Source organism: Trematomus bernacchii, unplaced genomic scaffold (assembly GCF_902827165.1).
Source record: "Trematomus bernacchii unplaced genomic scaffold, fTreBer1.1, whole genome shotgun sequence".
Taxonomy (NCBI): Eukaryota; Metazoa; Chordata; class Actinopteri; order Perciformes; family Nototheniidae; genus Trematomus; species Trematomus bernacchii.
Genome location: NW_022987705.1, coordinates 9,618,327 through 9,632,477, shown reverse-complemented (window position 1 = coordinate 9,632,477; position 14,151 = coordinate 9,618,327). Strand labels below are relative to the sequence as shown.

Sequence of the window (14,151 nt, the reverse complement as noted above, 5' to 3'; positions counted from 1 at the left end):
CAATTTGAAAGGGCTGACACAAGGCCACTTTCATCAGTCTAGCTCCCCATCTGATTGGTTCCTCTCTTTGTCTAACTGAAACTAATGACTTGACAGGGGTAAGAGCGGGTCCAACAGTAAGAGGCAGGCTCTCTTGTGGGACTCTGGAGGAATTGCCAACTTACATAATGTGATCATCAGTCTGGCTGCTAAGTGCCAGAAAGTCCTCCCTCTGATACCCTCACACAGTATTATATCACCAGTTCATGATGTTTAACTTAGAAGTTTCAAAAGTAATTATGGCAATTTATTTTGTGTTTTTTGTTGGCCAACCCACTTCCCCTAAAACGGCCTCCTATATTTCAACTTCACGCTATATTTCCCAGAATGCCGATTCACAATCCTTTGAGAACAGGTATGATCTTGTTGGCTTTAGCTGTGTTTTCTTCTCTACATGAGTTGAGAGAAAATGACAGCCATTGGTTTATTTCAATGAATGCACAGTGTCATGAGGATCAGTTGCAGTGTAGCATTATTAAATCTACTTTCAAAAGAGAAAAGATATCCTTTTAAAATTGATTTTCTTATTGTATTACTGTTTAAAGTCACTGCTAAAAGATGAGTCTTGACATATAGCCCGTATGGTTCTGTGAGGATAACACAACATCTGAATTCACCATTTCTGTCTTGGTACAGGAATATTTTCTGCAAACCAGCTGAACTGGCAATATCCATTTAAAAACATCAACGAGAATTATTTGTATCAAAATAAATGAAGTTGTCTGTCATTTCAAGTTGACAAAAACTGACTGTCTCCTGACATATTAAGTGAGGACTATTCAAAAATGCAAACGTAGCTGTAGCCAAGACTTGTAATCCCTATAGTAATTTGCTTGGAGGTTCTGCTTTCCTGATGAAATGACTGATGACAGGAGAGAAGAGAGAACCACCAAACGTTCAATTATACATCCTCTAGTCCTTATCTGTCATCTTCACTCTCTCATGCTGAGAGATACTGACAACATGTTTTAATTTCACTCTGTGCAGCGCTGCATGCAGTTCTTCATTGCCCACTTTACGATGTGTTGTATGAAAGTCTGAAAAGTCTAGAAAGTTGTGTTTATAAATGCTGTGAGTATAAATGTTAGATGAGTATAGGGGTGTTGCAATATACTGGTATTGATGATGTAGCGGACAAAATCATAGACAAGTAAAACAGAAAGTTAACTTAAAAGTAAACTGCCGCTGAGGCACCAGATAGCAAATCTTACCCAGGGAATAATCAAAGTCCAGACAAGATCGTCAGTTCTGTGCATTGTATTCCTATCACAACTGTACAATAGCAGGTTTACTTTCCTTAAGCTTTTCCTAGGGCTTTCCTTCTTTCTTGAATCACCCTGGTAGAAAGCAATATGCCTACTCGTGCTCTGGCTCCAATATATACGATTACACCAGGTGCCCCATTAACCCAGTGCCCAAAGATGCCTTCAAAAATAAAAGCATAACACTACTTTAACTATCTATTAATATCACAATTTGTTTTTACATTTACTATACACAAAAACAACAAGAAAACAAATGTTAAACTATTAAATAATATATAGCTCCAACAGATGATAACCGATGATAACGCTGATACCTAAAACATGAAGTATTGATGTCAGATTAATACACCTGTGCTTATATTGTGTAAATAATCCAGTGTCTCTGAAATTATTCCCATTCCTTTCTCGCTTTGTCTTTCTGCCCAACGACCCACATATTATTGTATTTCATTTGTGAACATTTGAAACAACGTACACAAAAAAAAGTAAAAGAATAATTTGATTTGGGATTAATATATACATGTTTTACTAAATCCCTATCCCAAATATATTGTGAATTATTTCGGCCGTGGTAAGCGTGTAGTGAAAATCAGATATTGTGAGAGCACATTTTTACTTCTGCAATACATTTGCTTTTTCTAAAGTTCAGAAGATCCTTTGAAGCCTTTACAGTAAACTGCTGATGGTATTAGCTGAAGGGTAAAATTGGATACACCTTAAAATGGGTTTTACAGTACTAAGGGATTTTGGAGATTTGGCCTCATGCATCAAGAGATATTTCACACATTGAAGACCTGTGGAAACAACCCTTTAATCCCAAGAGCCACAGACGAAAGCATGGAAAATGTTGGAGGGAGAGAAAGAGAGCAAGAGAGAGGGAGAGAGAGACACACACACACACACACACACACACACACACACATACACATACACATACACATACACACACTCACAGAGGCAGAAACTCACACCACGGGAGAGCTGACTACGGCAGTAAACTAGCTCAGCTATCTGCCCTCCACAGTGCTCCCACATGGCCTTTACGCTATAGCAGAGGGAGAGCCGGTGCTTAGCAACATCTCGTCTGCATGGTTTCTCCAAATCAACAGGGTTAAGATCCCTTTAGGCTCAGAGAACTCACCTTCGTTGTTCTCCGCCAAGGAGGGGCCTCAGAGATGGAGAAACTGTTCGGATATGGGCTGACTTTCTTCTTGGCAAACACATCAGTTCTTTGCCTTTCTTTGAGGCTGCCAATGTGAGGTGATCGGTTTCTGTTAGGATTGTTAATGTCAAGATATATATTTTTTAAGGCAGGTATCATTCTGCATCGAGCTTCATGTTTATTCAGACTTATAGGCTACTAGATAATTGCAACAAAAGGTTTGAAATACAATTATATGTATAACAAGTTGGACAACACATTTAAACTAGTGTACAACTCTCAATTGTAAGTACAAACAGAGACCTGAGATTGAAAGGGATATCATGGAAATTGAAAGCACATTTAAGTTTATATAGTCTTTCATTTACTCAACACAACCTTCCAGCTCATATGGTCTACTGAAAATAATAATAATGGGTTCCATTTATAAAGCACTTCATATTCGAATTCAAATCCCGAAGTGCTACAGGCAGTGAGCAGGAACAGTATAAATAGACATGACACAACACGGTAGAATTAATAAAAAGCAATACAAAATAAATAAATAAAATAAAGATAAAAGGGTGGTAAAAGGGGTCTAGGCAAAGGCTCTTTTAAAAAAAACGTGCAGCACCTCAAGAACATCGTTATCCACGAGCAAATCAAACACCATTCTAAAACGGTTAGTTTAAATGCAAGAATTTGATTGTGTTTTCAAACGGAATAATGCTAAAGAACATGTACACTTTGTTGTATTTCAATTAGGTTATGCCACATTTTACTGAAGAGTACTCCTCAAAATATGAGTGCAAATGTAAACCGGTCTAACATGTATCTGATTGAATAATATATGCTCATCACGGCTCATCTGCGTCTGATGCCATCCAGAGAGAGAGAGATGAGTCAGTATGCACTTACACATGCTCTGACTCAATGGATTGCATTTGTTCTAAAACAATAGAACAGAGATTATTTCCCTTACTGAGGAGCTGTCAGATCATCCGCCCCCTCCCATCTTTACACTACTCCCACTGCTTGAACCTGGCCAACTGCTTTCTAAATCCCACATGGTGCAAATTGAATCAGACACCAGCTACTGTACTGTAAGATACCAAAAAAACCTCCTGGTTGTATACGTTTGATCATCTCTTTGAATGCCAATATACTATTTCCCTTGTAACAACAGCGGAGAGGACTATTCAGTTGGGTATGCTATTATTACTTTTCAGCACGATTTATATTCTCCTCATAGATATATTTTAACACACATATTGCAGAAAGGAGGAGTTGATTATATGTTTGCCAAAAAAGAAAACCAACTGATTGCTGTATTGCGTCCATTTGCCAAAGGGCATTGCAATCATTTTAACACAATCCTGTCATGTATATTATCTCTAAAAGTCCCAGAGTTGGACATTTAAACGTAAATGCTGGTTGTCATGAAATGATTTGCAAAGAAGATAAGGATTTTACTTGTTTCTCCCTCATTGTACTGTGTGCCCACACACAAGACTGGTATCACAACTATTTGCCTGAAAAAAAGCATGGTGTAAAAAGACTTTTAACTATAATTCTCTCTGCTCTTTCAGTGCCTGTGACAGAGGAGCGACTTGAACATACCCTGCCCTTCATCCGTTGCATGCCTTTGTCAGAATAGAAGGTTTGGGTGTTTGATGGATTAATGTTTGTTTCTTTGTTGGTATCCATTGCTGAGTAAATGTGTCTTTCAGTAAACACATCTACTTAGTTATTGAATGCTGTAACATTATTCTTGCTAAGAACTGAAAAACACATAAACCATTTTTATGCTTCAATTTCAAGTGAATGTCTTGAAATTGAAAAGCATTTGTGTGAATGACACATCATTTCACATGCAAAACTGTTTAAAGTAAGTTGCAAAAATATAACATGTCATACTGCTGTCATAAAAGCTACAAAGTTATCAATTGGGTCTCAGCCCACAAACAATTAAACATTATGGAAAAGGTCAGAGCTTCTGCTGTCAGCTCCACAAGAGTAACTCAAGAGTAACTTCTCGCTCCGCTGGCGTCATCCAAAATAGATTCAACATTTCCCTGCTCTGCTCAGACCTGCCTCCAATGAGACACCCTCTGCCTTGATGCTATCACCAGTACACAGTTCAACACACACACACACACACACACACACACACACACACACACACACACACACACACACACACACACACACACACACACACACACACACACACACACACACACACACACACACACACACACACACACACACACACACACACACACACACACACACACACACACACACACCTGACGACTGAGTGTAAGTGAGTGGGATGACAGCTTTGCTGCTGTGTTGCTGGCCAGAAGACAAGCTAGGGCGTTCAACTTCCTGTCTCTCTGTGGTTTCTTCCAGGCTCATAGTTTCCTAGCTCCTGCAGCCGTGTGTCTGTCCCTCAACACCCCGCTCTGCTCTGCTGCCAAAGCCCTTAATGTTTAGTGGGCTTCCTGTTAAATAGCCTTGTCTCCGGGGAGAGCAGTGGACCTAGTTTAGCATGGAAAGCTGCCTTGGCCTGTACAGAGAGTGGGTGAGGGAACGAGAGAGGGGCAGCAAAGCGACACAAAGCACAAAGAAAGTCATTTTTTGACCGGCTGAATCGGACTGAAATCCTGAGATATTGTAATTGTATTTCTCACGACCCAAGAGAATATCACAGAGTCATAGTCACAACAAATATTCATCTAATGTGTCTGTTGAAATGTTGTCTGTTTTGAAATATCTTTCCTGTAAAGAAATGTGTCATAAAACCGATGCAAACATTTGATTTATAATGTACCAACTAAAGCTACTTCCTCAGCTTACCTGACTGACTCATGAAGCACATCTGAGTGAAATTGGTAAGAAGCTCGAATAAGCTAAATATATTTAGTTTTGATACCAAATCTGGGACATTGGGACTTGTTGCTAATTCCCAGAAGGACTTAAAGTGTATGTTTGAAGATCAATACTGCAGAGGAAAGGAGCTTCTTGCTTATGAGTTCATCAGCAGACTTCTAAAATAAGCTGAAATCCTTGCCGAGCAGCCTTTGAAGACACAATTAGTTTGATGACTCATTGCAGTATTAGCCGAGGGTGTTGGAGGGTACCTGTTAGGTAAGTTTAAGGCTAGTCACCAGCCTGCTAAGAATAGGGGGGCTGAGCATTTGTAAACTTCATAAAGAAATGACCAAATAGATGATTTCCTGACACAGTGATTATGCTTCTATTCTTGTTTTAAATTGACAATTTTGTATGTATGTATTAAAAGTAGTTTCACCGAGTGCAATGTCCCTTCTTGCAGAAACACCATCATTTTATTTTGTGTACTATATACTTGACATTTTTCAGATGTTTTCACAACTGGTCCAATCCTCTTCATTTTGAATAAGTGAAATAAAAGGTTAACTGTTAAGTTCAAAATACTTGGTGGTCTTTGATCCACTGATTGGTTTAGTGTTTTCTCACATTTTAAACAGAATGTACCCTGCATACTGTTTTCATAACAACATTCAAAACGGACAATTTAAGTTGCAGCACTGTTCAAAGTTTTTTGTATTTATAAATAGCTGACTAAGGAAGTGCTGAGGCTTACATATAAACTCATTTTGGTAAACACTCTCAACCAATTTTCCGCACTGAATGTCTGCCTGCTGTACGAGCAGACATCCCATCGAAGGCCTGGCATCATTCAGCGTGGCTGTACTCAAAGATGGAAGTAGGAGTAGTATGCTGTGTATTTCAACCATCTGTGACTGGCCCGAAATTCCCTTTAATAATGTTGTCTGCACTGCACGAGGAGAACATGAATGTGCTGCGAGTTGGTCTTTGTAAAGGAAGAGAAGTGCTTAAGATGTTATTTGCAGAGTAAGAAGTGGATTTATTTTTAATGTACAAAATTAGAAACCTCTTGAATATTGCATCTCTCTTGGAGGAATAATAAATTATGAATGTTGACGCTGTGCTTGTGGGGTAAATATTTCATAATCTATTTTGTAATAACCAGTATAGGATTGAAATGAGTTTTCAAAGATCTGATACAGCAAAGGAAATAAGAAACTAAAATACACGTCACAGCCTGTTTGATGTAAATATGTGCTTTCAGCTGTGGGATTTGTCTCACTGACTGAGTAAATGGGAATCTGATTTTCCAAAATGTCCTTTTAAAAAACCTTTTACCAGGGAATGTTTCAGTCTATGTTAATATATTTCAAAATGCCTGCAGGAAACATGGAGGAATGTGTGGTCTCTTATGGTAAAGGGACTGCTGGGCGTTTTGCTGTTTGTATTTTAAAGCTTTTATGCCATTTAAACTAAGTGCTCTTTGGGGACTGAGAGATCGGAGTTTAAATAAATATTGTGCTGACCCAAACAGGTTTAGGTCTTTACAGGTGGTCAATTATCTGGTCTTTAAATAGCCGAGCAGCAGGGAGCGGTGCAGTGGCTACATTTATTTATGATGAATCTACAAGCATGACCTACTTCCAGGTGACTGCTCAGGTCCTAGTCAGGCTCACCTCCTCTCTTTCACTCTATATCATTCACTTTCTTTCATATTACTCACTCTCTTGCTCCATTTATCTTTGTATTTGTCAATCAATGTTAATAGTTACGGGAGGCATTGATTTTGTGATTAAGTGTCTCAAATTGTACTGCCAAGAAATACAATAAACATACTGGCTGACACAGACTGTTTAGCACATTTGTATTATTAATATCTTCTGAGCATACGCTGTGTAGTTTATGTATCTGTGTCATACTGAGCTGTTTAAAAAGTTTTAACATTTTAAAATGTTTCCCATCCTTTTTATATATATATATATCTTTTTAAACACTGAATAACACCGCAACGCAGACACAGGCGTAAATATTTTCACCATTTACTATAATTTATTAAATTGGATTTGAATTTTTCAAATGTATACAATGTGAGAGTATAGTGAAAAAAGGTGGCTTGGAAAGGTGGGACAGAGACTAGGGGTTGTTATTAATTTAGGCTACATACAGACAGGGCAGCTCGAGAGGAAATACAGGAGTTGCAGTGCTTGTTAATTTAACTGATGTCCAATATTTGCAGAAGTGCCACTGAGCACGAACAACTAACTCCTACCAATTCATGCACCAATATAACGCAATGACTGCCTCAGTGGTTCCGCCTCTGTACACGTCAGCTAATACAAGGCTGAACAGACTGACAATTCTATCATTCAAAGAGAAAAGCTGTGGCATTTTGTCTTCAGAGGTACAACACAGCTGGCGAAGGAATGCCACAAAAAAAAATCTCAGGGCAAGGTTATTGAAAAGTGGACAGATGGAAGTAAAAGGAAAATAAAAAGCAGCATGTAAGCAGAGGGCTGTGATGACAACAGAGTTTGCTAGGAACAACACTCCCGGAGAAACAGCAGACTTTGTGTGTTTTATATTTTATCTAACAATATTTGTTTTTCATACAAGCCCTGATTTGGCCCTGCAGCTGGGGCAGGCGGTGTGTGCTCGTGACTACGGATTATACTTTGACTTTTCTAGCAGTCTTGTTATTGATTAATCACAAACCTATGTAGAAATCTAATGCATGGTATCCTGTAAATCAAGATCATCTGGTCACTTCTGTCTCATAAACTCAAACTGTGACTAAGATGGATGTTCACGCAGAACCAGAAAAGATCAATCTTAGTCACATATCTTGAAAATTTAAATAGGAAATTCATATACATCTTCATCAAGTATATTCGGTTAACAATGTGACTCCACTTATTCTATTGCTGTCTGTGTGAGGATCTGTCCATGGTGCTGACAAATTAAATGTGGGCATCTTTATATACAAACAGAGGGAGGCGCTGTTGCTCATCTTTAAAAAAATGTCCCAATTCACAACCATTTACAGCCCTCCACCTGGGTTTTGAAGATTTGTGTTAAGATCATTTAATATTTACAAAGTCTTAGTCTCGAAATAAAACTTTAAACATGTTGCAATCAAAAGGCTAAACTAGGAAGAATACACTCTATTTATTCAGTGGAAACACAAATACTGTCCTGTATTTACATATGCAAACTAAATGTTATGCAAATCAATTCAAGCTATGGGTCAAATTGCAGCATTGTGAGCGTTTAGTTTATTATAATAATGGCACAATAATGAATGCAGCAGTTCCACAACTATGGACTGGAATTGCTGTGACAGAATACAACTGATGTTTTAAACAGGTGCATTTAACCTTTGACTGTGTGTCACAGGTGCATGAAGTTGGGGGTAATATTATACACATTCATATAACACATGTGTGATGTGCTGTATATGATTATTGGGCTTTTCTGAGAATAGGACAATAGGACTGATTTTAGTTGAATGGTTCCTGAAACATTCGTTTTTCCCACCCAGATGCCAGGATTCGCCCCATACGCTAGCTAGTGTGTGTGTTTGTACGTGCACGTTTGTATGTATGTGTGTGTGTGTGTGTGTGTGTGTGTGTGTGTGTGTGTGTGTGTGTGTGTGTGTGTGTGTGTGTGTGTGCGCAAGAAGGGAGAGCAGCCGTGAAGACACCACCCAGCTCTGTAGGGGAGGGGAGTGAGGAAGGGAGGGAGGGTGAGTAGGAGAGGGGGGTTAGATGCTCGTTTCAGCACCGAGGACAGCTCCCGGTAAAAGCAGCGAGCAGCAGCGGGTCGGTGCTCTCCCTTGCACCGTAAAAGGAGGACAAATCTAGATTTTTTTTTTACACCTCTAAGAAATAAGATTTCTGAGGGGGTGACTTCGGATCGGGAGACATGTTTCCAGTGACAGGCTACAGACAAAACGATAACAGGACTCCCGAGGGTTGAAGGCAATCTCTGCGAAGTTTCTCGCCACTGAAAGGCATCCTGCTTCCTCCCACAGCCCGGAAAAAACTGCCGGTGTTCAGGGGAAGTTGAGGAGAAAGTGACACTACCTTCTACTGCTTGGACTATATCCTAAAATAAGTTGTTGGACTTTTTCTCGCGTTTTCCCTGTTCTATTTCGCTTTTTTTCTGGTTGTGTGCAAAAGGATTGTTGGAAAATACTATTACTATCAAAAAGGCAAGCTTCTTACAGCTTGCTCCGGCCCCCCACCCCGTGTAATTGTCTAACATTAGCCACTGGTTTAAGGCTTTGATGTGCCCAGATACATTTCTCCTCTCTCGCTGCACTGAATCCTCCCTCCTCCAAGTCACCCATCTCAGCCTTTTCATTTAACATTCACAGAGGAACGCCCCGGACTGCAATCTTCCCCCCATTTTCGAAAACTGCTAAAGACTGGTAGGTGATAATGGCCATGGATCGATGAAAAATGCTTATTCAGTTTGTAGTGGGATGAAGTTGGAGGGCCTGCATACACGCAGAATAACCGAGGACATCGTTTGGCAACTTTTAAAATCTCGATCAGTCGCTTCTTTGCTGTAGAAATAGGTGTAGCCTGCTCTGTTCATGACGGAAACGATGGCGCTGAGTGGACACTGTAGGACTAACCCCAAAGAGCCCGCTTCAGTTCAGAACAGTTTCCCAGATGTTGTTGAATTAAACGTAGGGGGGCAGGTTTATTACACACGTCACTCAACTTTGGTGGGCACCCCGAATTCTTTACTCGGTAAGCTTTTCTCCTCCAAAAAAGATGCAAGTAACGACTTGGCGAGAGATCCTAAAGGCCGGTATTTCATCGACAGAGACGGGTTTTTATTCCGCTATGTGTTGGACTACCTCCGTGATAAGCAAGTCGTCCTCCCGGACCATTTCCCGGAGAAAGGGAGGCTCAGGAAAGAAGCGGAGTACTTCCAGCTGCCCGACTTAGTGAAGCTCCTGACCCCTGAAGATATAAAGCAAAGCCCGGACGACTTCTGCCACAGCGACAATGAAGACGGGTCCCAGGGCAGCGACCACCGGCAGTGCCCGCCGCCCTCTCTGGTCCCCGCGGACAGAAAGAGCGGTTTCATCACGGTGGGTTACCGGGGGTCGTGCACCATGGGCCGGGAGAGTCAAACTGACGCCAAGTTCCGGAGGGTGCCTCGGATACTGATATGCGGAAGGGTGGCCCTCGCCAAAGAAGTTTTCGGGGAGACCCTGAACGAGAGCCGGGACCCGGACAGGACCCCGGAACGGTACACCTCCCGGTTTTACCTCAAGTTCAAGCACCTGGAGAGGTCTTTTGACATGCTGTCGGAGTGTGGTTTCCAAATGGTGGCCTGCAACTCGTCAGTCACAGCCTCGCTTGTCAACCAGCACACAGAGGACAAGATCTGGTCCAGCTACACAGAATACGTCTTCTACCGTAAGTGACACCTTTGATTTTATAACAGCAGGTCAACTCTCACATGGACGTTGGACTGACCGCTAGGAGGCGCACTTGTTTTGCTGGTCCTTTGTGGGAGAGACATGTCGTTTTTGGGGAGGATGGGCGGTCCTAGCCAACGACAACCCCTTTTCTGGATGATGTGGGTGTACTGAACATTGTGATGAGAGCAGCTTTCACCTGTTTCCATGACCTATAGTTACTTAATTTAGGCACTTTATAGTTGGAGGCGGCCAAAATAAAAAAAGGGTCAAACTTACACGCTTCGTCATTGTCTGAAGTTTTGTCTGGCCCTTATGGAAAAAGACAGTAAGGGCTCTTGCTATTGGAGTTAAGTCAAGGTGTTTTTATTTCTCACTGGAAGCAATACAACCATCAGTAGCAAACCCATAACTGACAGGCTACTTCCCGTGCAGTGTGCTTAAACCTATTGCAGCATGTTGCAGCATTCGGTACGCTCTTGCAGGCTATTTGACATTTCACAACATTTAACCAGATTTTTAATAATTTCACCCCCATCTGAGCTACCGCAATCTTCGAGGCAATGATTTGTCAATGCTTGCCAATTTTCATCAAGGTGCAATTTTCTACTCCACCTCCTGTCTGCTTTCATCCGTCCCATCCTTTCAACTTCGTGAATTTCCTTCTGGCTTTTCTATTTCTTCCATTTCTCCATCTTACCTTAGCTGGCAGAAGTCTCGCAATGGTGACTTTCAAATTAGCTCCCAATAAGATTTTATGATGCAACTAAAACATTTATATTCTGTGATCTGACCATATGTTATCTATCAGGAACTCTATGATAGCCGCCATAAAGAAGATTGAGAGTGGAACTGTAAGTGTGCTTATAGGTACTGTAAGGATGTTATCAGATGAACTTTTCCTTGGAATAAATACTGAGATGTCATAAAATATTGTGAAAAAACAACAACAAATAAATACACAACTCTTTACTTTCAAGAGATATTTGTATCCCTCAACTTTAAATCAAGTCTTGTTACATACAGTCAATGATATACATTGCAGTATTACAGCAAACGCTGAATATTGTTGCAAATAATATTGGAGAGGCTGCCAGCACTGATATCAATGTGTCAAGGCAGCGACCATGATATTTGCTAATAGCATAAAGCAAAGGTTTCTTGCACAGTGGTTTTAAGAAATATGGTTAATTGCCTTTAAGAAAAGATAACATTTTGAAAAATGACACCTAACGCTTATCAGGTGAGGGCTTCATTTGAATTCTGTATGCAGTCATTGTAACTAACCTTGTGATCATAAACCCTTTTATTCAAACTCAAATCTTATCAGATAACTTCGTAACTTTTGGAAGTTGATGTGGTGAACAATGCTTCATATTTATAGGAAAACAATTTCAGATCAATGAAAGGGACATCTTACCCAGCCAGTTCTTTTACTTACTGGCTTTTTATTTCAGTACCTAAGCATCCAGATGTTTTGCAACAGTGACAGGACGATATGCCAACATCGTTTAAAGAACAGTTTGTAGATTGTCTTGATCAGTTGAGTTTTATCACATCAGTCAAATTTGTCTCTGAAATATGTTTTATTTATTAATCTTCCTTGTAAGGCTGGGGATTGGTTCGAAGACCGCTGGTTGGAAATCACTGAACCATACGTTCACCACCACTTAGGGAACACCACTACCAGCCACATAAATCACACAAGTCAAATGGTAACATGGTCATAGAGCTAAAAGGAGTTTAAAGAAAATTGATGACAGGGATTTGCTGGTCAAGCTCCAGGGGAAAAGAGCTTTGCTTTAACGGCTTGAATGAAGCGGCTACAATGACTGGAAAGCTTTTGGCTTTTATAACCCCTGATTTAGTGCTAACTAGCCAAAGCCAGTGGAGGTAGGGGCTACTGGCACACACACACACACACACACACACACACACACACACACACACACACACACACACACACACACACACACACACACACACACACACACACACACACACACACACACCACACACACACACACACACACACACACACACACACACACACACACACACACACACACACACACACACACACACACAGTCGTGCAGGGAGTTAGTTACTAAATGCAGCAGCCACCCAGTGGATTATATGAAGTCACTGCCAGTCTTTTGTTTATCTGGCTGTCACATTTTTGGCAGGGTTGTTTTTCTCTTCTCCCCATCCACCCTCTTCCTCGTTGTCTTTTCTCTTCCTCTTCTCCTTTCATGTCTTCTTAGTTTGCTCTCGTCAATCATACCCAGCTTTCCCTCGTCTCCCTTCTCACCCTCCCAGCTTTATTTTGCTTCATGCGCCGCAGGGGCAAGGAGCAGCGCGGCGGCACCAGTTGCCTTTACATGCCTCACTGCTCCGTCGCGCCTCCTGTCTCCATTCTTAGTCATATCTCAGCCTGTCTGCCTGTCCATCTCCATGATTGTTTATTTGACTTCATTTAGGCTGTCTCTTTTTACATTTTAGGCATTTTGTCTGCCTTTGTGTCTCTCCTTATTATACATGCAAAGAGTTTGACTTATGTTATGATTTTCCATTGAATGTCCTAAGCTCTTCGCCAGACAACATCGATGCTATAGGGAAGGGGTTTCCTGTTCAAACTTGACAATGCCCTACTCACAAAAAATGGTTCTTAGATCAATTATTTTTCCATCTTGCCCTGACTGGACCTTGTCGGTTGCGACCCAGGCCTTATCGCAACATCAGAAGTCAATCTCAATCATTTGGTTTTGGCTGAAAGGAATTACACATTTGCTATGATCCCCAACCCTGCTATGTTAAAGTAGCCTTTTGGAGTTAGCTTATAAAACCTAACTTTGCTGTGTGTAAAGATCAACTGAGCAGACTCGGTTGAGTCAGATATTGAGGTCAATGTTATAGAGAAATCTACATTTTGGAGCAGTCTTAAGCATTCATGAAACTTCTTTGTTTCAGGGATCGTATTATTCTATATTTGAGACACATTCATTTTTTTCACATGCACAGCCTCTTTAATGAAACCATATATATTTAGGGTAAAGTGTTTCAGGGCCCCTCAACAGTAATGCACTTCCCGTTTCCAATTTGACTGATTTGACCAACTTTCACTAACAGGTTTCATGTTGTTCTGCCTTAAGCCTGAACTCTTTAAACCCTCTGTTTGTTTGTTATCTATTGCTCTGGATTCTACACTCGTCTGATTGGACCTATCAATCTATTTTTCTGTTTGTGGCTATTCAAATTCCTCTGCAACCCCAGAAGGCAAATGTATTTATCAATTTGTTGCATGGCTGGAGTGACTGATAATTAATCATCACTGTTGACAGTTGGTTGTGATATTCACCGCAGGGCTTGACTGAGCCAACAGAACCATCTA

General features: G+C 40.7%; 1 protein-coding gene across 1 annotated transcript in view; it reads left to right on the top strand.

Annotated features, from left to right (window-relative positions):
* Positions 1 to 9,268: 9,268 nt before the first annotated feature.
* The window catches only part of kctd16b (potassium channel tetramerization domain containing 16b), a 64,794-nt gene continuing 59,911 nt past the window's right edge, over positions 9,269 to 14,151 (top strand). The window contains exon 1 of the mRNA XM_034139879.1: positions 9,269 to 10,757. Coding sequence (XP_033995770.1) covers positions 9,920 to 10,757 — 838 coding nt within the window. The 5' untranslated portion in view covers positions 9,269 to 9,919. The remainder of the gene's footprint in view (positions 10,758 to 14,151) is intronic.